Raw genomic sequence first — 25388 nt, 5'->3', positions numbered from 1 at the left:
CAGGCAATTTTCTTAAACCTTCATATTGCATCGTCTGCACCAATCACAATTACCTCCTAGCATTAGAAGCACTGCACTCCCAAGCATAGCAACAAATATTAGTGGCTTTCAGCTTCAAATTGCTGCCTCAAGGCATCCCTGATCCATATGGCCCTGCACTGTGCCCCTTTAATAGCCCTGGTCTCTGGCTGCTCATATTCAGCCTCTAGGTGCTGAGCCTCAGCGGTCCAGTCCTGAGTGAAGCGGTCATCCCTCCCTTCACAAATATTATGAAGCATACAGCACGTGGCTATAAGCATAGGAATATTGTCATAGGCCAGGTCCAGCTTCCCATAGAGGAATCTCCATCGGGCTTTTAAATGGCCAAATGCATACAACAGTCATTCTGCACTTCCTTAGCCTGTTGTTGAACCGCTCCTTGCTGCTGTCAAGTTGCCCCGTGTATGGCTTCATAAGCCACGGCATTAAGGGGTAGGTGGAGTCTCCCAGGATCACAATGGGCATTTCAACTTCCCCTATGGTGATCTTCCAGTCCGGGAAGAAAGTCCCTGCTTGCAGCTTCCTGAACAGGCCTGTGTTCCAAAAGATGCATGTGTCATGCACCTTTCCAGACCAGCCTGCGTTAATGTCCGTGAAATGCCCACAGTGATCCACAAGCATCTGGAGAACCATTGAGAAATACCCCTTCCTATTAATGTACTTGGTGATTAGGTGGTCTGGTGCCAGAATTGGAATATGCGTCCCATCTATTGCCCCTCTTGTGGATGGCTTTGCACAAAATGGGCTTCCCTAATGTCACGCACGTTGCCCAGAGTCACAGTCTTTTGGAGCAGGATGCGATTAATGGCTCTGCACACTTCATCAACATGAGTCCAATGGTCGACTTTCCCACTCCGAACTGGTTAGTGACCAATTGGTAGCAGTCTGGAGTAGTCAGCTTCCACAGTGCAATTGCCACACACTTCTCCAACAGCTGGGCAGCTCTCATTCTCGATGTCCTTGCGCTGCAGGGCTGAGGAGAGATCACACAGTCCCATGAATGTAGCTTTCCTCATCCGAAAGTTCTGCAGCCACCGCTTGTCATCCCAGACGTGCATGGCGATATGATCCCACCAGCAGTGTTCCCTCTAATTTTTTACATCCATGTGCAGAATGAATTTTGTTATATGCACCAATATGAAGGTGATGTGTGACCTTCATGTGTGACCCACCAATTCACGTGGTGGGGGTGGGGCCGAGGGGTTCGGAGTGTGGGAGGGGGCTTAGGCTGGGTCAGAGGGTCGATGTGTGGGGGTGGGGGTGTGCTCTGGCTAGGGGTGCAGGCTCTGGGGATGAGGAGTGCAGGGGGGGCTCAGGGCTGGGGCAGAGGGGTGGGGCTGGGGATGAGACATCTCTCCCCGCTGCAGCCCTGAGCCCCTGCACAGGGCTTAATAGGCAGCTGCGCAGCCACGCAGCTTAGAGGGGATCTTAGCCCACCGGTCAGTGCTTGTTTCCCCAAGCCCCAAAGCAGCGTTCCACTGTGGTCAGCACCTCCATGAAAGCCAAAAGCAATCTTGTGTCGTAGCTACTCTGCATGGGGAGATCAACGTTGCACTCCTCTTGCCTTTGTCGTTTAAGGAATAACTCCACTGCCACTCATGACGCGTTAGTCAAAGCGAGCAGCATACTGGTCAACAGTGCGCGATCCATTCCCGCAGACCAAAGAGGCAGAGCAGAATGAGCAGTATACAAATGGTAGAAAGATGGTGCCAAATGCAGGTGGAAGCACAGGGATTGCTAGGATGCGAAGCAATGCATCACGGGGCATTGGGACAGGACCCAGGATGCCCCGCGACTCCCTCCGCCTTCCCACAACTCTTAGCGGCAGAAGAGGAAGAGATGCTCTGTGGGATAGCTGCCCAGAGTGCACCGCTCTGAACACCGCTGCAAGTACCCCAAGTGCGAACCCGCTACTGCGCAGGCAGCTGACAGCGTGAACACACAACAGTGGTTTCCCTTCAGCGCTCTCTGAGCGGAGCGGTAACTCTGCCAGTGTAGAAATACCCTCAGATTTGCAGGGGGAGACTGAGTAGATATTAGTAATAATATGATGAATACTTTCAGTCTTCAAAAGAAAAAAAAATGTTACAAAAGCTCCTGCCATGATACTGCTAATTTTTTATGTTTAGAAAGAGATATTAGACTGAAAACACTTTGTACTCTTATGAATATAAATGACCCCTAAATAATTCTTTTGCAACTGCCAAGATAAGAACCACAAACAGACCTTCTGCCCCAGGAGAGAGAATCATATCAACTGAAGCCACTGCCTGTTTAATCAGCAGAGAAAGTCGGAGAGCACTGTGTACTAAATCTCCATAGTATATTAAAACAGAGCCATGGACGATACCAGGAACTACTGATATCAAAGTAAAACCTCTCAAACATTAGCGGGGATAATTAGTACATGAAAATAGTAATTTATTTTCATGTTTTGCTGATATACTTATATATATTTTCACATTGTAACAAAGGTTCACCTCACTTATTCAAGTGTATTTTAAAAACATCTCAAATACAAATATTGTGAAAGATTTTCTAATAGTCATATGACATCTACAACTATGTGGCATTGAACACACTTGATATGATTCACATATTAAGATATGACAAGAGACTTCTTAAAAAGCTACTTAGAGTCTCGATTCTTGCTGTTTACATTTCATACCAAATATGCTTTAGTAACAGAGTATATATTTATCTGTCTAGCCAGTCTATTAGTCACCAGTATATTAACATTCCAAATAGAATATGTCACTACATAACATACAGCAACATATTCTTAATAAACCTTCAGAAGCAGTTATTAAAATGCTTTCTACTGTTGTGGAATAATTCTGCTTTAGTTTATTCTGAGGACACCACAATTCCCAAAGTTAACAGAACACAGGGGATGTAACTGGAGACAGAATTTCTCTTAACAATAAATATTGTGTCAATGTTACTCCAAAAGTCAATGGGCTTGCATGAGATGTTAGCAATAGCAGAATTTAATCCAGTAAAGCAAACTGAAGTTGTCTGCCTGTAGTGGGAAGTCTACAGATACAAAAATTCATTTAAGAGGTCTAATACAGAATGTGTTAAAAGACTACGTACAAAAATGGAACACTTATTTATACACAAACTCCCACTTTTTTCTTCATTCTTACTGTTATTTTTAAATTCATGTTCTGACAATTTCTTAGTTAAATTTTTATGGTTCTTATTTTAGCATTTTAAAAATAAATTGGAATGACTGCAGTCTCTGGAAATAGTACAACATTGAGTGACCTTTGTGTTCTCTCACTGCCAGGGTAACATGGGTGGTGAGAGAGGAAGACTATCTCTCCTAACAGTGAACTGCAGCACAAATTCCTACTAAGTATCATCACAGAAAGTTACAAGCCACCATATAGAAAGCTGACATGGAAACATTAGCTATACTGTATCATAAAATTTAAGAACTAGCCTCCAGAAATTAACCACCTTCAGGTTTTAACAAACTCTGGAACATTTATTTGAGCCAAATATGGAAGGTGAAGGGCAGAATGAGTCTCCTTCTCTCACCCCAAATCTATATTTAAATGTTAATGTGTCTATTCAGGAGTAGCTGCTGCTATTACTCCCTGCAGATTACAGGTCACATTTTGAAAGGAAGATATTAAAATTTTGAGAGTGCACTGACCACTCTGAGCTGAGCAGAAACTTACAACACTAATGTATTCTTACTCTATGAGAATCAGTCCGGATGAGATCAAGAGTACAAAATAAGCACTAAATAAAATTATCTAAAAAGGAGCATGCAACAGCATCTTTCAAGTGGAAGACCAGAATTTGCGTGACTGAAGTGATGAGTTCTCTCAAGTAGCCTTCCATCACTGACTTCCACCCTAGCTGGAAATTCTGGACACTGTCTACACACTTTTACATATAAAACTATAACAAAATGGAAAGACCAAGATATTTATACAAAGAGCTTTCAGCTATGTAAACTCTGTCCTCCTGCATCCTCTTCCCCTGCACCTTCCCATAAGCATCCCTTTCTATGTTGTGTCTAGTTGAAAGTGTAGCTCCTTTAGTCAGTGACCTGTCTTTTTTAAGATCTGTAAATGCATGGACACTAACGGTGCTGCATCAATAAAAAACAGCAATACCAATGCAACTTGATCACCTTTCCAACCTTTCTTTCAATACAAAGCTTTCGTGCTTTGATGGTGAAGACCCACTGCACTCTCTCAGGAGGATTGTTTAATCCCAGAACACAGATGAGCAAAAGTGCTGTCTCAATGAGGCACAGAACTTTTTGTTGCCTGTGACCAAGTCAGCTACAGAAACTGATTGAAATAACCAGTTATCAGAGTCAAAGTAAAACTGAGTGGTCACAAGATACATGTTGATGGTCAACAAACAATTAAGGCAATGAGCCAAACCTCAGTAAGTTTGTTATACAAGTACTGCAACCCTTCTGTCACTCTTCACAACAGGCCCTCTCCTTCTCCAACACCCCTCTGTATAAACCCACGTCAGTCTGGAATATTAGGTGGTGTAGATGACAACATTCAGATTTCAGCAGTAGAAAAATCTGAGGCAGAAAAATCATGAAATGGGTGGAGCAGGGGCCTCCTCTTGAAATTTTTGAAGCACCAAGTTTTAACAACAATTAAACCCACATATTTCATACAAATATATAACACTGTACCTGGTATTTAACTGAAGTTCTGTACTAGAAAAACCTGCCAGGCAAGGCATAGGGAGCCGAGCATCCACCAGCACAGCAATGCCCCCTACCTAAGTCACATACTTCAGTCACTAGTGCAACAAAGTGTTGGGGGACTGAATGGGCTCTCCCTGAGCCAGGCAGAGCTCCTGACTGGCTGCCTCCTTTTCGTGAGCAATAGAAGGTTCCACAACTTTGCACGAGAGGCAATTTTGCTTTGCAGCCAGACCCATAAAGCCAGAATGAAAGTGCCTCTCCTCTCTGCTTTACCTGTATTATTGCTCTGCCCCATGAGTGAAATGCATAGAAAGAATTCGGGAAGAAAAAGAAAAGAAGACAGATGAATACATACGTTAAAGGGATGATAAGGGCCAAGAAGGATGGGGACAGGCAAAGAAAAGAAAGAGCGGAGAAACACAGTTGTTTTAATCTGGAATTTCCATAATTATGCATCAAACTGTTTGGATATCTTAGTTTACAGCCGATATACAGAAATGGTGGTAGTGCTCAACAACTATGCAATAAACCAGTTTAAATATTCTGTAGAAAATGCTACTTGAAATCCCATTAGCAAAGTATTTACTGTTCTAGTGTGGACAAGACAGACTGCCATTAACACATGCAGATATCTGGTGCTGGTGCGGCTATACTGCTTGTATGACCACCAGAGAGTGCTATTCCACTTGTATCTGAGGGGGTACGATCTGCTGGGCTTTATGGAGGGTACAGCAATAACATTATTGTAGGATAGAGCTGACGGCAATCCAAAGTGCACATGGCCTCATACAGTCTGCTATCCACTCCACCCCAACAGGTGACTGGCAGCTCCTTTGGAGTGGGGTGGTTGGGCCACATACTCCTATCATTTACAAAATCAAAAAACAGATTGTGCATTAATATGAATGCACAGTGAGGTGTGAGGTTTTGGCAGACTAGAGTCAGTCATTTTTTGAAGACGGTAATGTTGCACAGAAAGTTAGCTTTTGGGGGAATAAGGAACAAAGTGACAAAATATTTTGCAAGTCTGGCAGAGAAAGAGAAGGACAGCCCTGACATGAACCAACAAGAAGCCTGATGCAGTTTCCAGTAAGAATGAAACCAAAACTCCTAGCATGACCGTACAAGTCACTAAAATGAGTTCATTAGACTATTAAGCAATAATATGTACATCATACAAACCTCAGTAACTGTAGAGATAGCAGCTATTACAATTTTATTCTTCCATTTGCAAAGCATGTGTGTGGGGTCAGAAAGGGAAACAAAAAGACACTTCTATGTCTGCCCTTAAAACTGAACTTTCAGCCTGGCACAATAAGCCTAACTGTATACAGATCCCCATTTTCCACACTTGCTTTGAAGTGCTACTGACTGCAACCCCTCTTGCTTATTCCAACAGGGTAAAGACAGCAAAAAAACCGTGGACCTGGAAATATAGTTGGGCCTTTTCTGGCAGACTGACAGTAGAGTTGAAAGCCCAGCCACATAAGTATCTTTCCCATTTCACTCCAAGATACTGCAAATTTCTAGTGAACAGGGTAGAACAGCCCCAAGTGGAGGAAGAAATGGTTTGGTAATAGAGCCAAAAAAATGAAACTGCTACTAGAGTTATTGGATTTATGCGACGTATGTCTTACTGCTTAACATTTTAATGGATCTGATTAGTCTTGCTCATGCTGACGTGCAATATTTTATTTCTTCTGTTTGTACTGCAGGATAATCCAACTCCAAAAACAAAGAGCAGCTACAGATTTTTACACCAACATTTACTTTCCCACCCTATGGTTCATTTGGTAATTTCAGAATTTTGCTCAATGTTCTCCAAGAGTCACAAAGAAGCTTGAGGTCTCAGATAATACATGGAGCCTAAACACTGCAAGTGGGACCGAAGTTATCCTTCTCCAGAACCTTTATAATTCACTGCAAATAAAATTCTAGAATTTCTTCACAGCATCTACTTTGACTGCTACCAACTAGATTACAACTCTAGTTCATTCAGTTTTTGAGCCCTTTTAGAATGGGGTCAAGTTCATTACTAAGTAGCCCTAGGTCTTCAATTCTTTCCTCTTGGTTTTCTGCAATTTTAAACCAAAAGCTGCTTGTCTACTGTAACTGCCGAAACATGTTTAAAGGACACTGGAATTCTTATTTAGCATGTCTGACGAACCATAGCCTTACCTCCCATTGATTTAAGCCAGAAGAGAAATAAGCCTATATTTTTATGCACAGTAGGCTACCAAGATAGACTGTACTGAATTAGAAAATGTTAGTGCCAGTTCTGACTTTAAAGCGTTTCTACTCTGTGGCACTCACATGACTGGACACTGATATAGGACAGTGTATTTTACATTAAGTGCTACCTCATACTTTTTGTACGAAATGTAACAATTTAGAATAGAAACAGAAGTTCATGTTGAAAATCCAGAAATACTAGTCATCTTGACCAACCCCAATGACTTTTCTCTCTCATCATAGTGTGACAGGTTGCGTCACAGAAACCCCCTTGGAACTGCCATCTGGTGTGCTGGGACTACCCCAAGCTCATTTTCCCTGGCAGCTTGGGACTTCAGTACCCTGGCTTGTTGAGCCAGACATGCTAGCCTGCTACAAACAAAGACCCAGGTCTGAACCACGTCCCCCAAAACCTGCAGGCTTAACTGAAAACAGTTTAAGAAGTGCTCCTGTCTCTAGCACCCAGATACCGAGTTCCTAATGGTATCCAAACCGCAAATACACCTCTACCCCAATATAACATGGTCCTCGGGAGACAAAAAAATCTCACCACACTATACTGAACTTGCTTTGGTCGTCCCCTCCAGAGACCGCTGTCCTTAATCACCCCCAGGACCTCAGCCCCTACCCAACCCCCCTGCTCCCTGTCCCCTGACTGCTCCAACCCCTATCCACACACACCATGCCCTGACAGGCATTCACTGGCAGCAGTGGGAAGCAGAGCAACGTGGCCCCAGCCTGCTCCACTCCACCACCTCCCAGCCACCAGTGAGCGTGGGGAGGTTGGGGAAAGGGCACACTCCGCACTCACCAGCAGCGGGAAGCGGAGCGCTGCGACTGGGAGTGGAGCGGGCTGCCCCATTTCTGCTGCTGCCAGTGAGTACGGGGAAGGGGGGGGAGGGATCCCTTCCCCCAAGCCCCCTCCCCTGAGCGACAAGGCTGGGGCTGGGGCGAGGGAAGCGGAGCGGGCTGCTCCCGGCCCCCAGGCCACTCTGGGACTGGGGGGACCCCAAAAATGCCCCCCCACAGCTCCTGCCTCCCTGACCCTGTGGGCGGGGGAGTCCCTGACCGCCCCCAGGACCCTCTGCCCCTTATCCAACCCCTCAGCCCCAGCCCAGCACCCTTAACACGCTGCTCAGAACGGCATGTCGGAGCTTTACCGTGTTGTATGCGAACCCGCGTTATATCAGGGTAGAGGTATAAATCCGTTTTACTCTGTATAAAGCTTATACAGGTAAACTCAAATTGTCCGCCCTCTATAACACTGATGGAGCAAACAGCTGTGCATATTTCCCTCCCAGGTATTAATTACGTACTCTGGGTCAATTAATAAGCAAAAGTGATTAAATATAAAGTAGGATTTAAGTTGTTCCAAGTAATAACAGACAGAACAAAGTGAATTACCAAGCAAAATAAAACAAAAACACGCAAGTCTAAGCCTAATACACTAGGAAACTAAATCCAGGTAAAACTCACCCTCAGAGATGTTCCAGTAAGCTTTTCTGACAGACTAGACTCCTTCCTAGTCTGGGTTCAGCTATCACTCACACCCCCATAGTTACTATCCTTCGTTCAGTTTCTTTCACGCATCTCGTTAGGGTGCAGAGGTTATCTTTTGAGCCAGCTGAAGACAAAATGGAGGGGTTTCCAGGGCCTTTTATACTCTCCCTCTTGTGCAACATCACAGCCACCAGATGGAGTCTCTAGCCAACTGGGCAAGTCACATGTGTATGAATGATTCAGCTTTTTGCAGGCCGATGCCATTGTTTACATGTTAGTTTGAACATTCCCAGGAAAGCTCAGATGTGGAGTGGCTAAGTCATTATGCAAGGTAGCCTGTTTCCTCTTGTTTTTTCCTACCCCCCCCCCCCCCCCGATGTTCTGGTTTAACTTGGATTTAAACTTGGAGAGTGGTCAGTTTGGATGAGCTATTACCAGCAGGAGAGTGAGTTTGTGTGTGTATGGGGGTGGGGGGGATGTGAGAAAACCTGGATTTGTGCAGGAAATAGCCCGACTTGATTATGTAAAGAGTTGTCACTTTGGATGGGCTAGCACCAGCAGGAGAGTGAATTTGTGTGGGGGGGTGGAGGGTGAGAAAACCTGGATTTGTGCTGGAAATGGCCCACCTGATGATCACTTTAGATAAGCTATTACCAGCAGGACAGTGGGGTGGGAGGAGGTATTGTTTCATATTCTCTGTGTATATATAAAGTCTGCTGCAGTTTCCACGGTACACATCTGATGAAGTGAGCTGTGGCTCACGAAAGCTCATGCTCAAATAAATTGGTTAGTCTCTAAGGTGCCACAAGTACTCCTTTTCTTTTTGCGAATACAGACTAACACGGCTGTTCCTCTGAAACCCTTTACAGTATGTTGACCAAATTTGCTGAAAGAAGCACATAAGGCAAACAGACTAACACGGCTGTTACTCTGAAACTTTAAATACAAGCATAGAGCCAACACTCATAACTTCATATATAAAAATGATACATGCATACAAATAGGATTAATATATTCAGTAGATCATAACCTTTGCAAAGATGTGTTACATGTTAATATAAAATATAGTCCCATTATGTCATATTTACACTCATAAGCCTATTTCTATAAAGAATTATGGGGTGCAACGTCACACATTGTGCTTCTGATATATCAAAATCAGAAATATTCTTACAAATCCACTATTGATTTTTTTTTAAAAAAAATCAAAAGACACTGAAGCATTCCCACCTCATTTTTCCTGTAATCTCTTGTTATGTGTTTAAATAGATCTGTATTCTTTTTTTAAAGGAAGTAGGATTAATTGCAGATGTGTCAATTCTGCCCTGAAGGTTTGTTTGAATCCCAAGCCTAACTAAATTAATAAGCCTTAATGCTTACAAAAAACTGCAATGACTTTTAAATCTAACACACGGAAGTCAACATACGTGACTTAATGTCATCTACAGCCCATAACTCACTTTCAGTCTATGTTTCAGAGTAGCAGCCGTGTTAGTCTGTATCCGCAAAAAGAAAAAGGAGTACTTGTGGCACCTTAGTCTCTAAGCTGCCACAAGTACTCCTTTTCTTGTTCTCCTGAATGAGAAAATTACTAGGTCATTTGAAAGCTTCCCTTACTTCGTTTTAGGATCCAATCCTGCAAATCTTTATGTATGTTAGTGGGTTTACTGAAGTGCACAGTCCTATTAATTTCAGTGGGATTACATGACATGAGTAAAGACAAACACATACAGTGTTTGGTAGACCTAGTCCTTAGTCAGCAATTAAAAGGATAGACAGCTTGACATGGTCCTTTGAATTAAAAAACCCAACCAAACCCCACACATTTCTTTGTTTCTGTTATTAACACCATCTTTGATGGATAACTAAACAAATAATTTTTAACACACACACATTTTGGACCAAACTGTAAACTTTTTAAAGGAATGATCTTGTGTAACACCAACCCTTGGACTTAAACTAGATGAAACTTTACAAGGATACATGTGAGACATCTATTATACTTCAACTATAGTCTACTTTAAAAATATACTGATTATATATAGACTAGTTTCAGAGTAGCAGCCGTGTTAATCTGTATTCTCAAAAAGAAAAGGAGTACTTGTGGCACCTTGGAGATTAACAAATTTAGTTGAGCATAAGCTTTCGTGAGCTACAGCTCACTTCATCGAATGCATTCAGTGGAAAATACAGTGGGGAGATTTATATACATAGAGAACATGAAACAATGGGTGTTACCATACACACTGTAATGAGAACACCCATTGTTTCATGTTCTCTATGTATATAAATCTCCCCACTGTATTTTCCACTGAATGCATTCGATGAAGTGAGCTGTAGCTCACGAAAGCTTATGCTCAACTAAATTTGTTAATCTCCAAGGTGCCACAAGTACTCCTTTTCTTTTTATATATAGACTATGTTTTCATAATGTTGTTCGTATTCATTTAGGACCTGTTCCAAAGACCACTGAAGTAAATGAAGAGACCGCAAGTGATTTCAGTGCATATTGGATCAGGTCCTTAGTTATTTTTAATCAACTCAATAATATAAATAATACTTTGCACTCACACCTTTTTCCATCCAGAGATATCAAAAGACACATAAGCATTATGAACTCTACCATACAAATGGCTAAGTAAAATCCAAAGGTCACTGACTTATTCAAGGCCATGCAGCCAGCCAGTGGAAGGATTTGGAATAGAAGAACCCAGGTTTCATGATTCAAAACTAGGTTTAGGAATAGATTTTTTTTTTTTTAAAATACACTCATCCATGATAATCAAAATTTTACTAATAGGCAAAGAAAGAAAAATGGTGTTTTCAAAAGTATTAAAGTTTGATTTAAGGATATTCTGTATCTTTTGACATATGAGGTTTAATTAACAACACTAATGGAAGTAACAAATTACTTTATCTGAACAAACCAAAAGCATCAATACTTTCATTCATTCTACCATATGATTCCCTCCAGTTACACTCTCCCTTCAACATCTCCCCAAACTGAGGTCAGGTCTGGATTGCAGCACATTTGCCTATTGTGTCAAGATGCTGAAACTTGATATCCAGCAGTGCCCATTTGATTTATACCCTGAACAGCAGTACAAATCAAGTCAACTTCGCTGTCTGCATCCCACCAGAGTAACTGTCCTTTTGCAAGGCTGCCAAATTAAGCGACCTTCTAAAAAGCTACCCAAACCAACTAAACCAAGAGAATCAAACCAAATAATTAAAACGTGTGTGTGTGTGTACACATATCTTTTTACTATGTTTAAAGTAGTTAACTTAGACCCTGATCCTGCAAACAATATGCACAGTAACAAGGATCCAGGAGGGGCATAGCAACAGGAACCAGTCATTACACTGTTTTGGCTAGAGCTGTGCAAAATTTTCTGGCACAGACCCAAAGCGAAGTTCACACACATCTACCCAGGTTCAAAAAAATTCTCAGTCAAAAATCCATTCAAACTTCGAAGAGAACTCTGGTCCCCTTTTCCATCTTGCATTCATCTATGTAGGAGCAATGGAGTGGGGGGGGGCAGGGAAAAGGGGAAACAGTGGCTTTTAACCCACCCCCAAAATATGTGTGGGCACAAGAATCTATTTGCACAGATCACGGGACTGGGGCATAAACTAGCAGTACACTGAGACACAGGAAAACATTTTAAAATACATACTGACCTGTGTAACAATTTTTTCACCCTACCTTATTTCACTTGGTTTAGCAATTATTTAAAAAAAAAAAAATCTAACAGCAGCCATTATTATTTCAGCTGTATTTAATCTGGAAACTGAAAGGACAAAAAGAAATCAACTTTGTCAGCTCCCTGCTGTTCAATATTGTTCTGCTGGAGTATTCAGTTAAAAATGTTTTGAAAGTCAGCAATTTAGAAAAAACTCTTCCATTACATTGTTGAAATATCCGTGTTTAGTTAGGAGCATCCTCTAAAACAAAAGGCATTCATTTTATCCGAGCTATCTTTTCTTTTTTTCCTGCAGTTTTAAATTTTCTTCTTCCTATTTCTAGCATCCTGGCAGTAGGCATCCCATCATTTTATGGTACCTCAGGATGGGTCACCCAAGTCTTCAGAGATGCTGTGAGGTAATGATAGCAATATCAGCTTTTAAGGAGACATGAATAGTGTTCTGCCTAATCACATTACCTTGAATTTTTTTCCCCTAATAGAGGAACATTTGTAAGGATGCTCAAGTAGTCCGGACACAAAATATTTTGGAGGGATTCTTTTACAATATTTTCATTAGAAATATCTTGATATTTAAAGGGACACTGTCAATATACCATTTCAAAAAATGTGCATACAAAGTACATATTATATTTTAATAGAAATCCTCATTTGTTACCATCACAGAAAAAATATTTTATCCAGCACTCTGAAAATACACTTGTAAAAGAACTTGTGTATCTATTATCAAACTTAACAGGTTAAAAGTGGTGGTTTCCTTTTCACCATATATGCAGTTTACTTTTGCACTGCACTTAGTGTGGGCAGGGGACCTACAATAGCCAGTTAAACTGATCATAAACAGAAAATGTACATTCTGCTTATGCTACTGTAGCATAAAGTTCCACTGAGGATTTTTGTTCAGATCCATTTCTCTACCTAAAATGCTGTAAATCCCCAAATCTGAACACCTGCGTTTGTTTGAAAACCAGATCTGAACTTTGTAGCGAGACTGTCACTTGTTTGAAATAATTTTTAAAAGCAGACACTTGTCATTGATTTTTTAAAAAATGTTCTTGAATCTCCAGTACCATCCTGCTATAATTTTTGTTAGCATTACACAGGGTATGAGGTGTCCTCAACGGTTTCTTAAAACATGGCTAAAATAATGCTAAGAAAAAAAAATGTGGGTTCAGCATTAGTAAAGGCCTACAAACATACAACCCTTGGATACGCAGTAATGCTTTAAAATGTACACTAGTTAAGAATATGGGCAGTGAACATTCAAACATATAGAATTACCAGCTACCTTACAACACTTCACTCACCAGGTACTGGTACTAGTACTGTGGTAAATATCTACTAATTGTTTTAACACAGGTTTCAGCGTAGCAGCCGTGTTAGTCTGTTTCTGCAAAAAGAAAAGGAGTGCTTGTGGCACCTTAGAGACTAACCAATTTATTTGAGCATAAGCTTTCGTGAGCTACATGCATCTGATGAAGTGAGCTGTAGCTCATGAAAGCTTATGCTCAAATAAATTGGTTAGTCTCTAAGGTGCCACAAGTCCTCCTTTTGTTTTAACAGTGAACAACATTCACCCAGGCATAAACCTACTGAAACTAAATGGAGTTACACCAAGTATTAATTTCATTCCAATTGTGGTTACATACATTTCATAGCTGTCACATTACTTCACCCCACACCCCATTCCATATTCACACCAGACATTATATTATTTCTGGTCCTATCTCCAAGCCAGGTACAGAAACTTAGTTCATTAGTTCCAGCAGCATTAGCTTGCATTTTTCCAAGCTGAATCTCATACTGTTGCATTTTCCCTGTGTTTCCAATCTCTTTAGGTCTCTTCAGGTTTCTCCTCCAACCCTCTTAGTGAATCCAAGGAAAGATATAACAGAAAAACAGGTTATCTAGAAGAAAAAGGTGATGACAGTGATTAGAGGCCACAAAAGACTTCCATATGAGGAGAGATTAAAAAGACTGAGGTGAGCTGGATGAAAGGGCTCATGAGGGAGGAATACAAACAGTATGAATGATTGCAGCAAAGGTGGATCAAATGCTTTTTTTTTTTAAACCTTTTCTAATAATGCAAAAAGAAGGGGACTAACTAGACTTAAGCAAGAAAAGGAATTTTTGTAACCACATGACATTTATACAAGTAATGAGAACATCCAGTTATATTAGACAGATTTACATTTTTATAAAAGGATAAACTCAGTGTTTAATTTGTGATAGGGCTTGCCAGAGCTGAGCCCAGGCACCTCTAGGCTTGGCAGTTCATAGCCTCGGTACTTTTGGGCTTGCTGCATCAATTATCAATGTAAAAAAAAAAAAAATTGCTTGAGCCCCATCACCAAATTGCTTGAGCCTTGGCAAGTCTTTCATTACAAATTAAGCACTGGATAAAATCATTCATCAAAAATTAGTGCCACTAATTGATGGGGATTAAGGGGGGTGGGGGGAGACTTCTCTTATGGGTAGGAAATACAGTAATTAGGATTTCCTGCACCTTCTTATGAAGCATCTGATACTGGTCAGCCAGACAGGGCATCTCACTATATGGACCACGGATGTGACTGAGTAGGGCAATCCCTATCTGGTTATGCTTTAAAAGTTTGTTTTTTCTCCCAAAAAGGATGGTCTTGAAGCACATTGTCGAAGCAATGAGATCCTTGGTACTTCTTTGCCTGGCTTTTGTTAACTGCATTGTTCCAAAAGACTTCAGTTGTCTTAGTGGATTACAGATGGAGATGCAGTTGTTGATGTACCCCAGTTGTTGATGTACCCCAAGGCCTAGAAGTGGAGTAGGACCCACCCAGTGGAGCATGTAGAGCTCACAGTCAGGGATGACATACTCATACTCATAGCAGCTCCTCCTGTTGAGAAGGTGAGCTGCTGCATTCTCTGCAATTGGAATTTCTGCATCGCTTCAACCTTCAACCCCAGAATTACAGTAATCCAGTATGGAAGCAACGAATGCATGGATTGCTTTGGCCAGATCCTCACTAGGGAGGATGGGTCAAAGTCTCCTAGCAAACAGCGTTTCTTGACAGGGATACTAAATTCTGCAGGACCGTGAAGCTTTGCACCTCTTCGATGAATTAGGGAGGGAAATGCACTTTGAAAGGAGGAGAAACCAGTGGCCTAGCCAATTCTTCAAAACATTGCTTCTACTTGACCAGCTGTTCTTCATTCAAGTGCTTTTAGGCAGTGGGATCTTTGTGATGGTGTTGACGATATAGAAAATGAGACACACACCCCCAGGTTGGTGTCATTGCTGTTTAGCTGGCAGGCAAGCCAAGGAGGTCTGACTGCTTCTCTAAGTGGTCTCAGGGAGAAAATGAAATGGAGGAAGAGCCTCTGGCATGTTAGCTACAGTGGAGTTTAAAAATTACTTTCCTTCCCTGAGATTCTACCATCTTGATATTCCCCTTAGAATCATAGAATATCAGGGTTGGAAGGGACCTCAGGAGGTCATCTAGTCCAACCCCCTGCTCAAAGCAGGACCAATCCCCAATTAAATCATCCCAGCCAGGGCTTTGTCAAGCCTGACCTTAAAAACCTCTAAGGAAGGAGATTCCACCACCTCCTTAGGTAACATATTCCAGTGTTTCACCACCCTGCTAGTGAAAAAGTTTTTCCTAATAGCCAACCTAAACCTCCCCCACTGCAACTTGAGACCTTTATTCCTTGTTCTGTCATCTGCTACCACTGAGAACAATCTAGATCCATCCTCTTTGGAACCCCCTTTCAGGTAGTTGAAAGCAGCTATCAAATCCCCCCTCATTCTTCTCTTCTGAAGACCAAACATCCCCAGTTCCCTCAGCCTCTCCTCATAAGTCATGTGTTCCAGTCCCCTAATCATTTTTGTTGCCCTCCGCTGGACTCTTTCCAATTTTTCCACATCCTTCTTGTAGTGTGGGACCCAAAACTGGACACAGTACTCCAGATGAGGCCTCACCAATGTCGAATAGAGGGGAACGATGACGTCCCTCGATCTGATGGCAATGCCCCTACTTATACATCCCAAAATGCCATTGGCCTTCTTGGTAACAAGGGCACACTGTTGACTCATATCCAGCTTCTCATCCACTGTAACCCCTAGGTCCTTTTCCGCAGAACTGCTGCCTAGCCATTTGGTCTCTAGTCTGTAGCGGTGCATGGGGTTCTTCCGTCCTAAGTGCAGGACTCTGCACTTGTCCTTGTTGAACCTCATCAGATTTCTTTTGGCCCAATCCTCTAATTTGTCTAGGGCCCTCTGTATCCTATCCCTACTCTCCAGCGTATCTACCTCTCCTCCCAGTTTAGTGTCATCTGCAAACTTGCTGAAGGTGCAATCCACACCATCCTCCAGATCATTAATGAAGATATTGAACAAAACCGGCCCGAGGACTGACCCTTGGGCCACTCCACTTGATACTGGCTGCCAACTAGACAGGGAGCCATTGATCACTACCCGTTGAGCCCTTTCATAATGAATTGTTCTAACTTCTGTACAAACTGAATCTGCTGGGTTTTTTCCCCCTCCAGAACAGACAGCAGACTTTTTCCCTCTTAAAAATAGACTTCATTTTTCCTTCACCTTCTAATCTGAATTATCCTTAGTAGAGTTCAAGATGGATGTGGTGATGTGTAGCACTTGAAAAGTCTCAACACCTGATCTCCACAGGACTATGTTTAGTCAGTCCAGATTAAAACGTCCTGCACCATCATGCTCCTAGGTCCTCCTAATAAAAATCAGTCCTGACATCTCCTTCCCTCCTATCACCCCCTCCACCTACATACACCTAATTAATTAATTCCAGGCTCCCTAATTTTGTTTGCAGGGCTTCTGTAGGGCTGCTGCCATTCTGGACATGTAGGAAACCCTTGGCCTTCCACATGGGCTGCTCTCCTTCTCACTCCCATGCCCCACCAGGAAAAGCAGCAGCAGCATGCTTTGGGCAGCCCCTGTCTAGGCTCCGGCGCTCCCTGGGCAGGAAAGCTACAGTTGGGATCTAAACTGCTTGACAAACCCTTTGTCTTCCGTGTTCTGGTTGCATTCCACCTCAGTCTCGTTGGGAGAAAGAGAAATCCTTGACTCCAAACCAAAGCAATGGCTACAATGGTGGCTAAGTGAGAAGGGCCTCAGTTCATCAGCGAAGGAGCAGTCCGAGGGAATGCAGCCATTCTGGAGTACTGCTGGACGTCAGTTTCTGCCTTGCCAGGAGCAACAGCAGCCTCAGTTGCTCTGCTCTTCCTTCCCACTCCCCTTCTCTTAAAAGGCGAAATGACCTCCTTCACTGCAAAGCAGCAGCATGGCTTGCTGCTCTGCTTCCTGCCCACCCCAACCCCTCCAGCTAAAGGATAGAGTTTGAACTACTCTGCTCCTTCCTTTCCCAATTCTCAGGGAATGAGCCAGAACCTATCCAGCTCACTCATCAGGAAAAGCTACTTGTCCTAGGTAAGTGAAAGCGGAGTTTTTCCCAACCTCCAGCCACATGATGCATAAAACGATCCAGTTACACAAGAGACTCAGTTTTTTCCAACTCTTTTGATTTTATCACAAGTCTCTTTTGTATTGGGCATTTTTCTTAAAGCCTCAGCTCCTAGAGTCATGTGATTAGATCAGTGTCTCAGCTTACATTAAAAAAATAAAAAAGTAAGTTTCTAGTCCTCATGGTTGCGGAGAAAAGCTTTAAAATGTGAACCCTGGTGTTTAAGGCATCAGAATGCAAATAAAAAGGACCCAACATTTTCTTAAAAAAAGAAATTTAATTATTTTTGAACACCTGGAGCTGGCAATACTGAAAATTGGCCCAGCTATTAAGTCAATCTGCTGGACTGAAGAGACTTCAGTTTAAATTCTCAAATAAATCAAGATACATCAAGAAGATACAAAGTTTTCTTCTGTCATCATGCTAAGCGATATAGCATGTTTACCTTCCAAAAAGAGAAGAATTAGGAGGTATAAAACTAATTTGCTCAACGGTATACAAAGAAGTAGACATCAATATTGTTGGTTTATGTATAACGTGTGTCAAACGTATAGTGCAACGGCCAAGCTATGCGGATAGCATACCAACAGTAAAGGCCACAGTGAATGAGGTTACTTAATTTAAAACATTTCATTATGCAGAAACAATCTGAAGCACACTCTCTCCTGTCTAGCAGTGCCATTTAATGAGATGGGAGGGGTGGAAAGAAAGACTAGCATTCTATGTAGGGAAAGGAAGCAGTCTTCCTCCACAGATAAATAATCCAAGTACTTCAAGCTGTGAAGCTCATTTATTTTGAAGCACTAAATATCTTGTCTCAGTAGAAGAGAGAAAGCAGAACAGCTATTTTTGCCCACAGCCAGAGCCAGCAAGAGGAAATTACAATACCCTGAAGAGCAGCTTTGCTTTCTTTTCCTTAACCGGAGTCATAAATACAGAGAGGACTTCACCTGCTTAAACCAAACAGGTAGCTGGAGATTTGAAATTTGTACACAAACTAGCCAACCCATCAGTCCCATCCATAGTGTAGTCATACATGTAATTACACACACATATTATGATCACTAATATAACAGGTGCTTTTACATTCAGATATCATGCAGGCTATTAAAAAAAGTCACAAAATAATCAAAGACAAATCTAACCTGCCACTGCACCGTGAGAAAAACTGCCCCAATGAAATTGTACCTCACGGACACTACAGTATATAAATGTATTGCTCCAACCCTCTTAGAAGTAGTTTTAGCATGTAGGTTGCCAGGTGTCCCATTTTCAACTAAACACCAGGTCGAAAATGGACCCACCCCAGCCCAGTTAAAATGAGTGAGTGTGGGTGGGGGAGAACGAGCAAGGGAGGGAGGGGGGAATGGAGTGAGCAGTAATAATTGCTCCCTACTGCAGAAAAATCATTTGCTCTGCAGATCTTCCCTTTAAGGGAGATTTAAAACAAAAGAAGAGCCTTTGCTTGTATTACCTAAGGATTTCTGAGGGAGACATCCCAGGGGTGTCTAAGCACGAACAGTTAATATTCAAAGAATTAAACAGCTAGTTTTCTGTTCACTTTTTGTAGTTTTCCATTACTCTCAGCTTGAGCTAGTTTCTTTAGTGAATTTATCTTGATCTTCAGTTTCTACAGTCTGTCAACAGTCATTCATTTTCAGTTTCTGAGGCAACACGGCAATGAAGCAACGTTTGGGTTATAAACACTGAATGGGAAAGTTTATTAAAAGTTTTCCTTTAGGTTAAGAAAAATAACCATAGAAATAGCTATTTTGTGAGATTTACTTAAAATAGAGAACCTATGCTTTGGTCAGCAGGCTTTCTTTCAAAGGCACATCTGAATTCATGGCTCAGACTGACACTGCTTACACTAAAAAAAGAAAAGGAGTACTTGTGGCACCTTAGAGACTAACCAATTTATTTGAGTATGAGCTTTCGTGAGCTACAGCTCACTTCATCAGATGTATACGGTGGAAACTGCAGCAGACTTTATATACACACAGAGATCATGAAACAATACCTCCTCCCACCCCACTGTCCTGCTGGTAATAGCTTATCTAAAGTGATCATCAGGTGGGCCATTTCCAGCACAAATCCAGGTTTTCTCACCCTCCACCCCCCCCACACAAATTCACTCTCCTGCTGGTGCTAGCCCATCCAAAGGGGTTGTTACATGGTAGCTCCTCAGGCAGTCTCTCAACTTGTTGCCCTCACTTCAAAAAAAAATACAGTTGTCATCCCCACAACTGCTGCCGCTTGTAGTCATCAGGAGGAGCAAAAGAAGCTGTTTCGCTACCTTTAGACCGGAGCTAAGTGTCTCAAGCGCCGGCCATGAGTCCCTCATCCGTAGCGCTCCCACTAAGCTTTCGCAGCTACCACCACCTCCAGTGCAATCCAGTGCCACAGCTCGGAGGCCAGAGCAGCGCGCAGGGGAATGGAGCCGTGGGCCAGGTGTGCTCTCTGCCCAGGCGCCCAGTGGCTGCTTCGGGGCGAGAGGAGCTGAAACCTGAGATTACAGGGACAGTTTGGGTTTGGCTCCCAAGGCGACGGGCGCCTGTCAAGCCCCCAAGACAAGCCGGTCTCTCGCACCTGAGCGGAACCCCAGCCATTTCCAGCCCAGATCCCCGGGGAGGCGACAGGGGCTCCTGGAACAAGCCCCTGGGGACGCTGCGCAGCCCCTGACACGGAAGAGCCGAGAGCGGTAGTGGCGGGGGAGCAACTAGCCCCCGCGGGCTGCGCGGCGAGAGGGGAATTACCCGGGTCTTGGCGCGCTGGTGCCTCTCCGGGTCCGAGTAAGTCCTGTCCACAGCCAGGCCGGTGTCGCTTCCAGGCATGGTGCCCCCGCGCCCCTGTTCTCCTCGGGCCGCCCGAGAGCCAGCAGCGCCCCGCGGGAGCTGCGCCGGAGCACGGAGCCCGGCTTCGCCGTCCCGCCGCTTGTGCCTCCTCCCGCCCCGGCTGCGGCGCTGGCTGCCGCCGGGTGCGCGACCGGCGGGCACGCCCGGCAGCGGCGCCTCCTGCCCCCGCCCATAACCCCTTTAACCCTCCGGCGGCCGCGCCGCGCCCCTGCCTGGAGCGGCCGAGAGAGCTGGGGCCGCTCCCTGGGCAAACCAGTCCCGCCGCTCAGGGATTCCCTGCGCCAGGGCGATGGAGGCGGCGGCGGGGGCCGGGCGCTGCCGCGGGGAGAAAGACAGAGGCGCTTGGACGAAAGGAGAAAACAAAAGGGGCCCAAACCCCTGCTTTCTGGCGGGCTCGGGTAGCCCCGGGCAGCCCAAAGGCTCAGCCTGCAGGAGGCAGGGGCGAGGGCCCTTGATCTGCTCCCGCTTTCATTCGAGTCTCTCCGCACTGTCACTCAGCCGGCGAGGAGATCCCAACACTGCCCTGCCTTTGCCTTTCAAACCTTTTAAATCTGGGGTCATTGAGTGCTCCTGGGTGAGACGCACTGGCTAGGCAGGACTTGTACTAGCTAAGCCACACTCTCTCCTCTCCTCTCCCACCCAGGGCTAAGGGCTTGTCTGCGCTGAAAACGCTGCAGCACCACCACCACCGTAAGCGCTTCCGTGTAGACGTGACCTAGACCAGGCGTTCTCCCGACAATTTTTTTGGTGGTCTCACAGTGCGGCAATTTTTCCAAAAAACTTAATTAACTTCAGGAAAAACGAATAAATATGCACACATCCCTGTCCAAATCATTGTAATTTATGTATGTAGGGTGTGGTTTTTTTGCAGACTCAGTAATAACTACATACAGTTGTCCCTATTCTTTACTGGACCGAAACAGAATAGAAACACAAATAAGGTGTTTCGCATGTTCTTGTCTTTTGTTGTTGTTTCTTTTGCTTTTTTGGTTTCTGGTTTTTGTTTGTATAGACTTGCTAGCTAGTAAGTCTGCTTCTGTGAAAAGTGATATTTGTATGTTTGTTAATATCACTATTCACAACAGACCAAACAGTAACAAGTCACAAGGACCAAATAATATTCACCCAAGACTTCTGAAGAAGGGATAGCTCAGTGGTTTGAGCATTGGCCTCCTAAACTCAGGATTATGAGTTCAGTCCTTGAGGGGGCCATTTAGGGATCTGGGGCAAAAATTGGGGATTGGTCCTGCTTTTTGAGCAGGGGGTTGGATTAGATGACATCCTGAGGTCCCTTCCAACCCTGATATTCTATGATTCTAAGGAAATCAAATATATAATTGCAGAACTAACCATGGTATGTAACCTATCACTTAACTCAGTCTCAGTACCAGATGACTGGTGGATAGCTAATGGGATGAATTTGCTGATGTTATGGGTCAACTGATGTTATGGTCATATGATTCTTTGAGCTAAAAAATATGAAATGAGAAGGAACTATGCCATATGACATTCACTTTCCATAAATCAGAGTTCTTATTCTGCCATTGATGTGACTCTGCTCATATTTCCAGGAAATAATTTCAGTGGGAAATTCACTGTGTGTGGATTGAGAGCAGAATATGCCCAACACTCTGTCTCCATTTAAAAGGTCATGAACTATTTTTACCCAACATAGTTTCCCCCACAAAAAGGAAGATTAGGATGTTTATTTTCTATTTCTTCTATAAATCGCACTATTATCACTCATGTTGCTATTGTTTCCACACATTTCAGCCCCACAACGTAGCAGAATGTTATCTGTGTAAATAAAAGCTCCAGAAACCTCTTTAAAAAGCAGTTATATGCTGAGAAGTGACTGTAACAAGGGTATAATGGGGTTCTTTGTTTCCTCTTGCAACAAATTTCAGGCCAGATTTGCTCACTTTATACATACAAATACAGGAAAAAGAACAGTTAGGTTCAAGGGAATCAAATAGCCCCAAAATTTCTGTGGGCCAAGTCCTCTTACATTCCCAGCTGAAAGTCTCTCCCTAGTGCTATTAAAGGGTGTTGACTTTTTCACCTTTTGTATTAACAAAAATACAATTTAATAGCTAGCAAGAAACAGAATTAAGCAAACGAGTGAGAAAAAATCTGATTATCAGTGCTCTTCTGTACTTTGAACAATTTCATTAAAGACTACTTGATCTCCTGTCTACACCCTGTGTTTGTAACTATAAATAATAAAGATGAAACTCCAAATGGGAGAGTTCCTCTGTATTTGCATCAATTTGTAATCACTATGGAAGCATGTGTGAAATTGGTTACTGATGCAGAACTCTTCCTTGTAAGGCACTGTAATGGTGTCATGTAAGAGAGTGAGAGGTTTCAGAGTAGCAGATGTGTTAGTCTGTATTCGCAAAGCACACTAGGTATTTTCCACTGAATGTGTCAGGGCTAATAGCATAAACTTCACAACAGACTTCCTAGCTAGCAAGTCTGCTGTGAAAAGTGATATCGGTTTTTAAACATACTAGCTAGCAATAAATAAACTACAATGTTTTGGATGTGTTGATACATGAGGAACAGGGGGGGGGGGGCAGGAATAAACAAGGGGAAATAGTTTTACTTTGTATAATGACTCAACCACTCCCAGTCTCTATTCAAGCCTAAGTTAATTGTATCCAATTTGCAAATTAATTCCAATTCAGCAGTCTCTCGCTGGACTCTGGTTTTGAAGTTTTTTCTGTTGTAATATCGCAACTTTCATGTCTGTAATCGCGTGACCAGAGAGATTGAAGTGTTCTCCTACTGGTTTATGAATGTTATAATTCTTGACATCTGATTTGTGTCCATTTATTCTATTACGTAGAGACTGTCCAGTTTGACACTGTTCCTCAGACGTTCTTGTTAACTCCTGGAAATATGCTGGAAATGGCCCACCTTGATTATCACTTCAAAAGGTTTTCTCTCCCCCCACTCCACTCTCCTGCTGGTAATAGCTCATCTTAAGTGATCACTCTCCTTACAATGTGTATGATAAACACCCATTTTTTCATGGTGTGTGTGTATATAAATCTCCTCACTGTATTTTCCACTTTATGCATCCGATGAAGTGAGCTCTAGCTCACGAAAGCTTATGCTCAAATAAATTGGTTAGTCTCTAAGGTGCCACAAGTCCTCCTGTTCTTTTTGCGAATACAGACTAACACGGCTGCTACTCTGAAACAACAAGACAGAGTGTGCTTGTGTATGTGAGTGCATGAGTGTAATATACACCATATACATACGATACAGTGTTGATTGATACATGCATTACCAATAAATGTGGTGCTTTGCCTTATCCCCCCTGAAAAGATCCTGTGCAGTACTTTAAGTACAACAATGTGAGGAGGATTTCCACACCTGAGCCATTCTTTTTAAGTGACAAATCTGAGGAACTGTCCCAGATTAAGGTGTCCATAGAGGAGGTTCTGAAACAAATTGATAAATTTAACAGTAATAAGCCCCCAGTAGCAGATGGGATTCACCCAAGAGTTCTGAAGGAACTCAAATATGAAATTACAGAATTATTAATTGGGGTATGTAACAGCGTTTCTCAAGCGCGGCCACTATGGCCGCAAGTGGTCGCCAGTAGCTTTTCTTGTGGCCTCTGGGGGGAGCGGGGAAATCAGTGGTGCCCACCCCTCCTGTCGCTCCTGTATGCAACACCTTGGGGTGGTTGCTGGGGCCACCTTGCACCACCTCTGGAGACACCTGGGGCACAACACTGGAGGAGCAGGCGACCGGTGAGTTCCTAGGGATGATGGGACTTCGGGCTCTAACCCTGGGGCAGTAGAACTCCCCACCCTGGCCCCCACTTCCTCCCCCAACCATCCCCTCATCGCCCCAGGACCCCGCTGCCTCCCCTTGCTGCCATCCAGTGCTTAATTTGTGTCAGGGCTAATAGCATAAACTTCACAACAGACTTCCTAGCTAGCAAGTCTGCTGTGAAAAGTGATATTGGTTTTTAAACATACTAGCTAGCAATAAATAAACTACAATGTTTTGGATGTGTATATATGCATATTTGTTTTTCCTAAATGACTGAATGCATCTGATGAAGTGAGCTGTAACTCATGAAAGCTTATGCTCAAATAAATTGGTTAGTCTCTAAGGTGCCACAAGTACTCCTTTTTTTTTTTGCGAATACAGACTAACACGGCTGCTACTCTGAAACCTAAAGTTAAGTATTTTAGGAAAAAGTTTCAGAGTGGCCACCAGGAAGAGGTGGTGGCTACATTCTGAGGCCACCAAAAAATTTGTCATGAGAATCCCTGATGGTTATCACTTAAATTAGCTTCTGTACCAGATGATTGGAGGATAGCTAGTGTGATGCTGATTTTTTAAAAAGGTTCCAAAGGTGATCCAGGCAATTACAAACCAGTAAGCTTAACTTCAGTGCAGGTATACTGGTTGAAACTATAATAAAGAGCAGAATTATTACACACATAGACGAAGTCAATCTGTTGGGGAAGAGTCAACACAGCTTTTATAAAGGGAAAGCATCCTCACCAATCTATTACAGTTCTTTGAGGGGGGTCAACAAACATGTGGACAAGGCTGATCCAATGGATACAGTTTACTTGGACTTTCAGAAAGCATTTGACAAGGTCCCTCACCAAAGGCTCTTAAGCAAAGTAGACGATCAAGGGATAAGAGGGAAAGTCCTCTCATGAATCAGTAACTGGTTAAAATATAGGAAATGAAGGGCAGAATTAACAGTCAGTTTTCATAGTGGAGAGAAGGAAAGACAGGACGCTGGGTTAGATGCACTATTGGTCTGCCCCAGTATGGCCATTCTTATGCTCTAAAAACGGTGTGCTGCTGTAGTGCTTCAGTGTAGACACTCACTACAGCAACCAGCAACACC

At 43.1% G+C, this 25388-nt stretch overlaps 1 protein-coding gene and 1 long non-coding RNA gene across 7 annotated transcripts in view; one reads left to right on the top strand and one right to left on the bottom strand.

The window, feature by feature from the left end:
- Window positions 1–25388, bottom strand: part of TMCC3 (transmembrane and coiled-coil domain family 3) — a 239276-nt gene that overhangs the window by 51290 nt on the left and 162598 nt on the right. The window contains exon 1 of one of the 6 annotated variants that reach the window (XM_048835572.2): window positions 20399–20624. The exons of 3 other annotated variants lie outside the window; for them this stretch is intronic. In XM_048835572.2, the coding sequence (XP_048691529.1) occupies window positions 20399–20476 (78 nt within the window). In that variant the 5' untranslated portion in view covers window positions 20477–20624. Of the gene's footprint in view, window positions 1–8440; window positions 8627–20398; window positions 20625–25388 lie in introns of those variants that run through there. 2 more of the 6 variants (XM_048835576.2, XM_048835574.2) reach the window with 2 other exon arrangements.
- On the top strand, window positions 8660–14094 carry LOC125630090 (uncharacterized). Its single transcript, XR_007354551.2, has 3 exons — window positions 8660–8795; window positions 12492–12566; window positions 14007–14094. It is a non-coding gene; the product is annotated as an uncharacterized LOC125630090 (long non-coding RNA).

This window comes from Caretta caretta, chromosome 1 (assembly GCF_965140235.1).
Source record: "Caretta caretta isolate rCarCar2 chromosome 1, rCarCar1.hap1, whole genome shotgun sequence".
Lineage (NCBI taxonomy): Eukaryota > Metazoa > Chordata > Testudines > Cheloniidae > Caretta > Caretta caretta.
The sequence above is the reverse complement of the archived record's forward strand: the minus strand, read 5'-3'. Positions and strand labels throughout refer to the sequence as shown.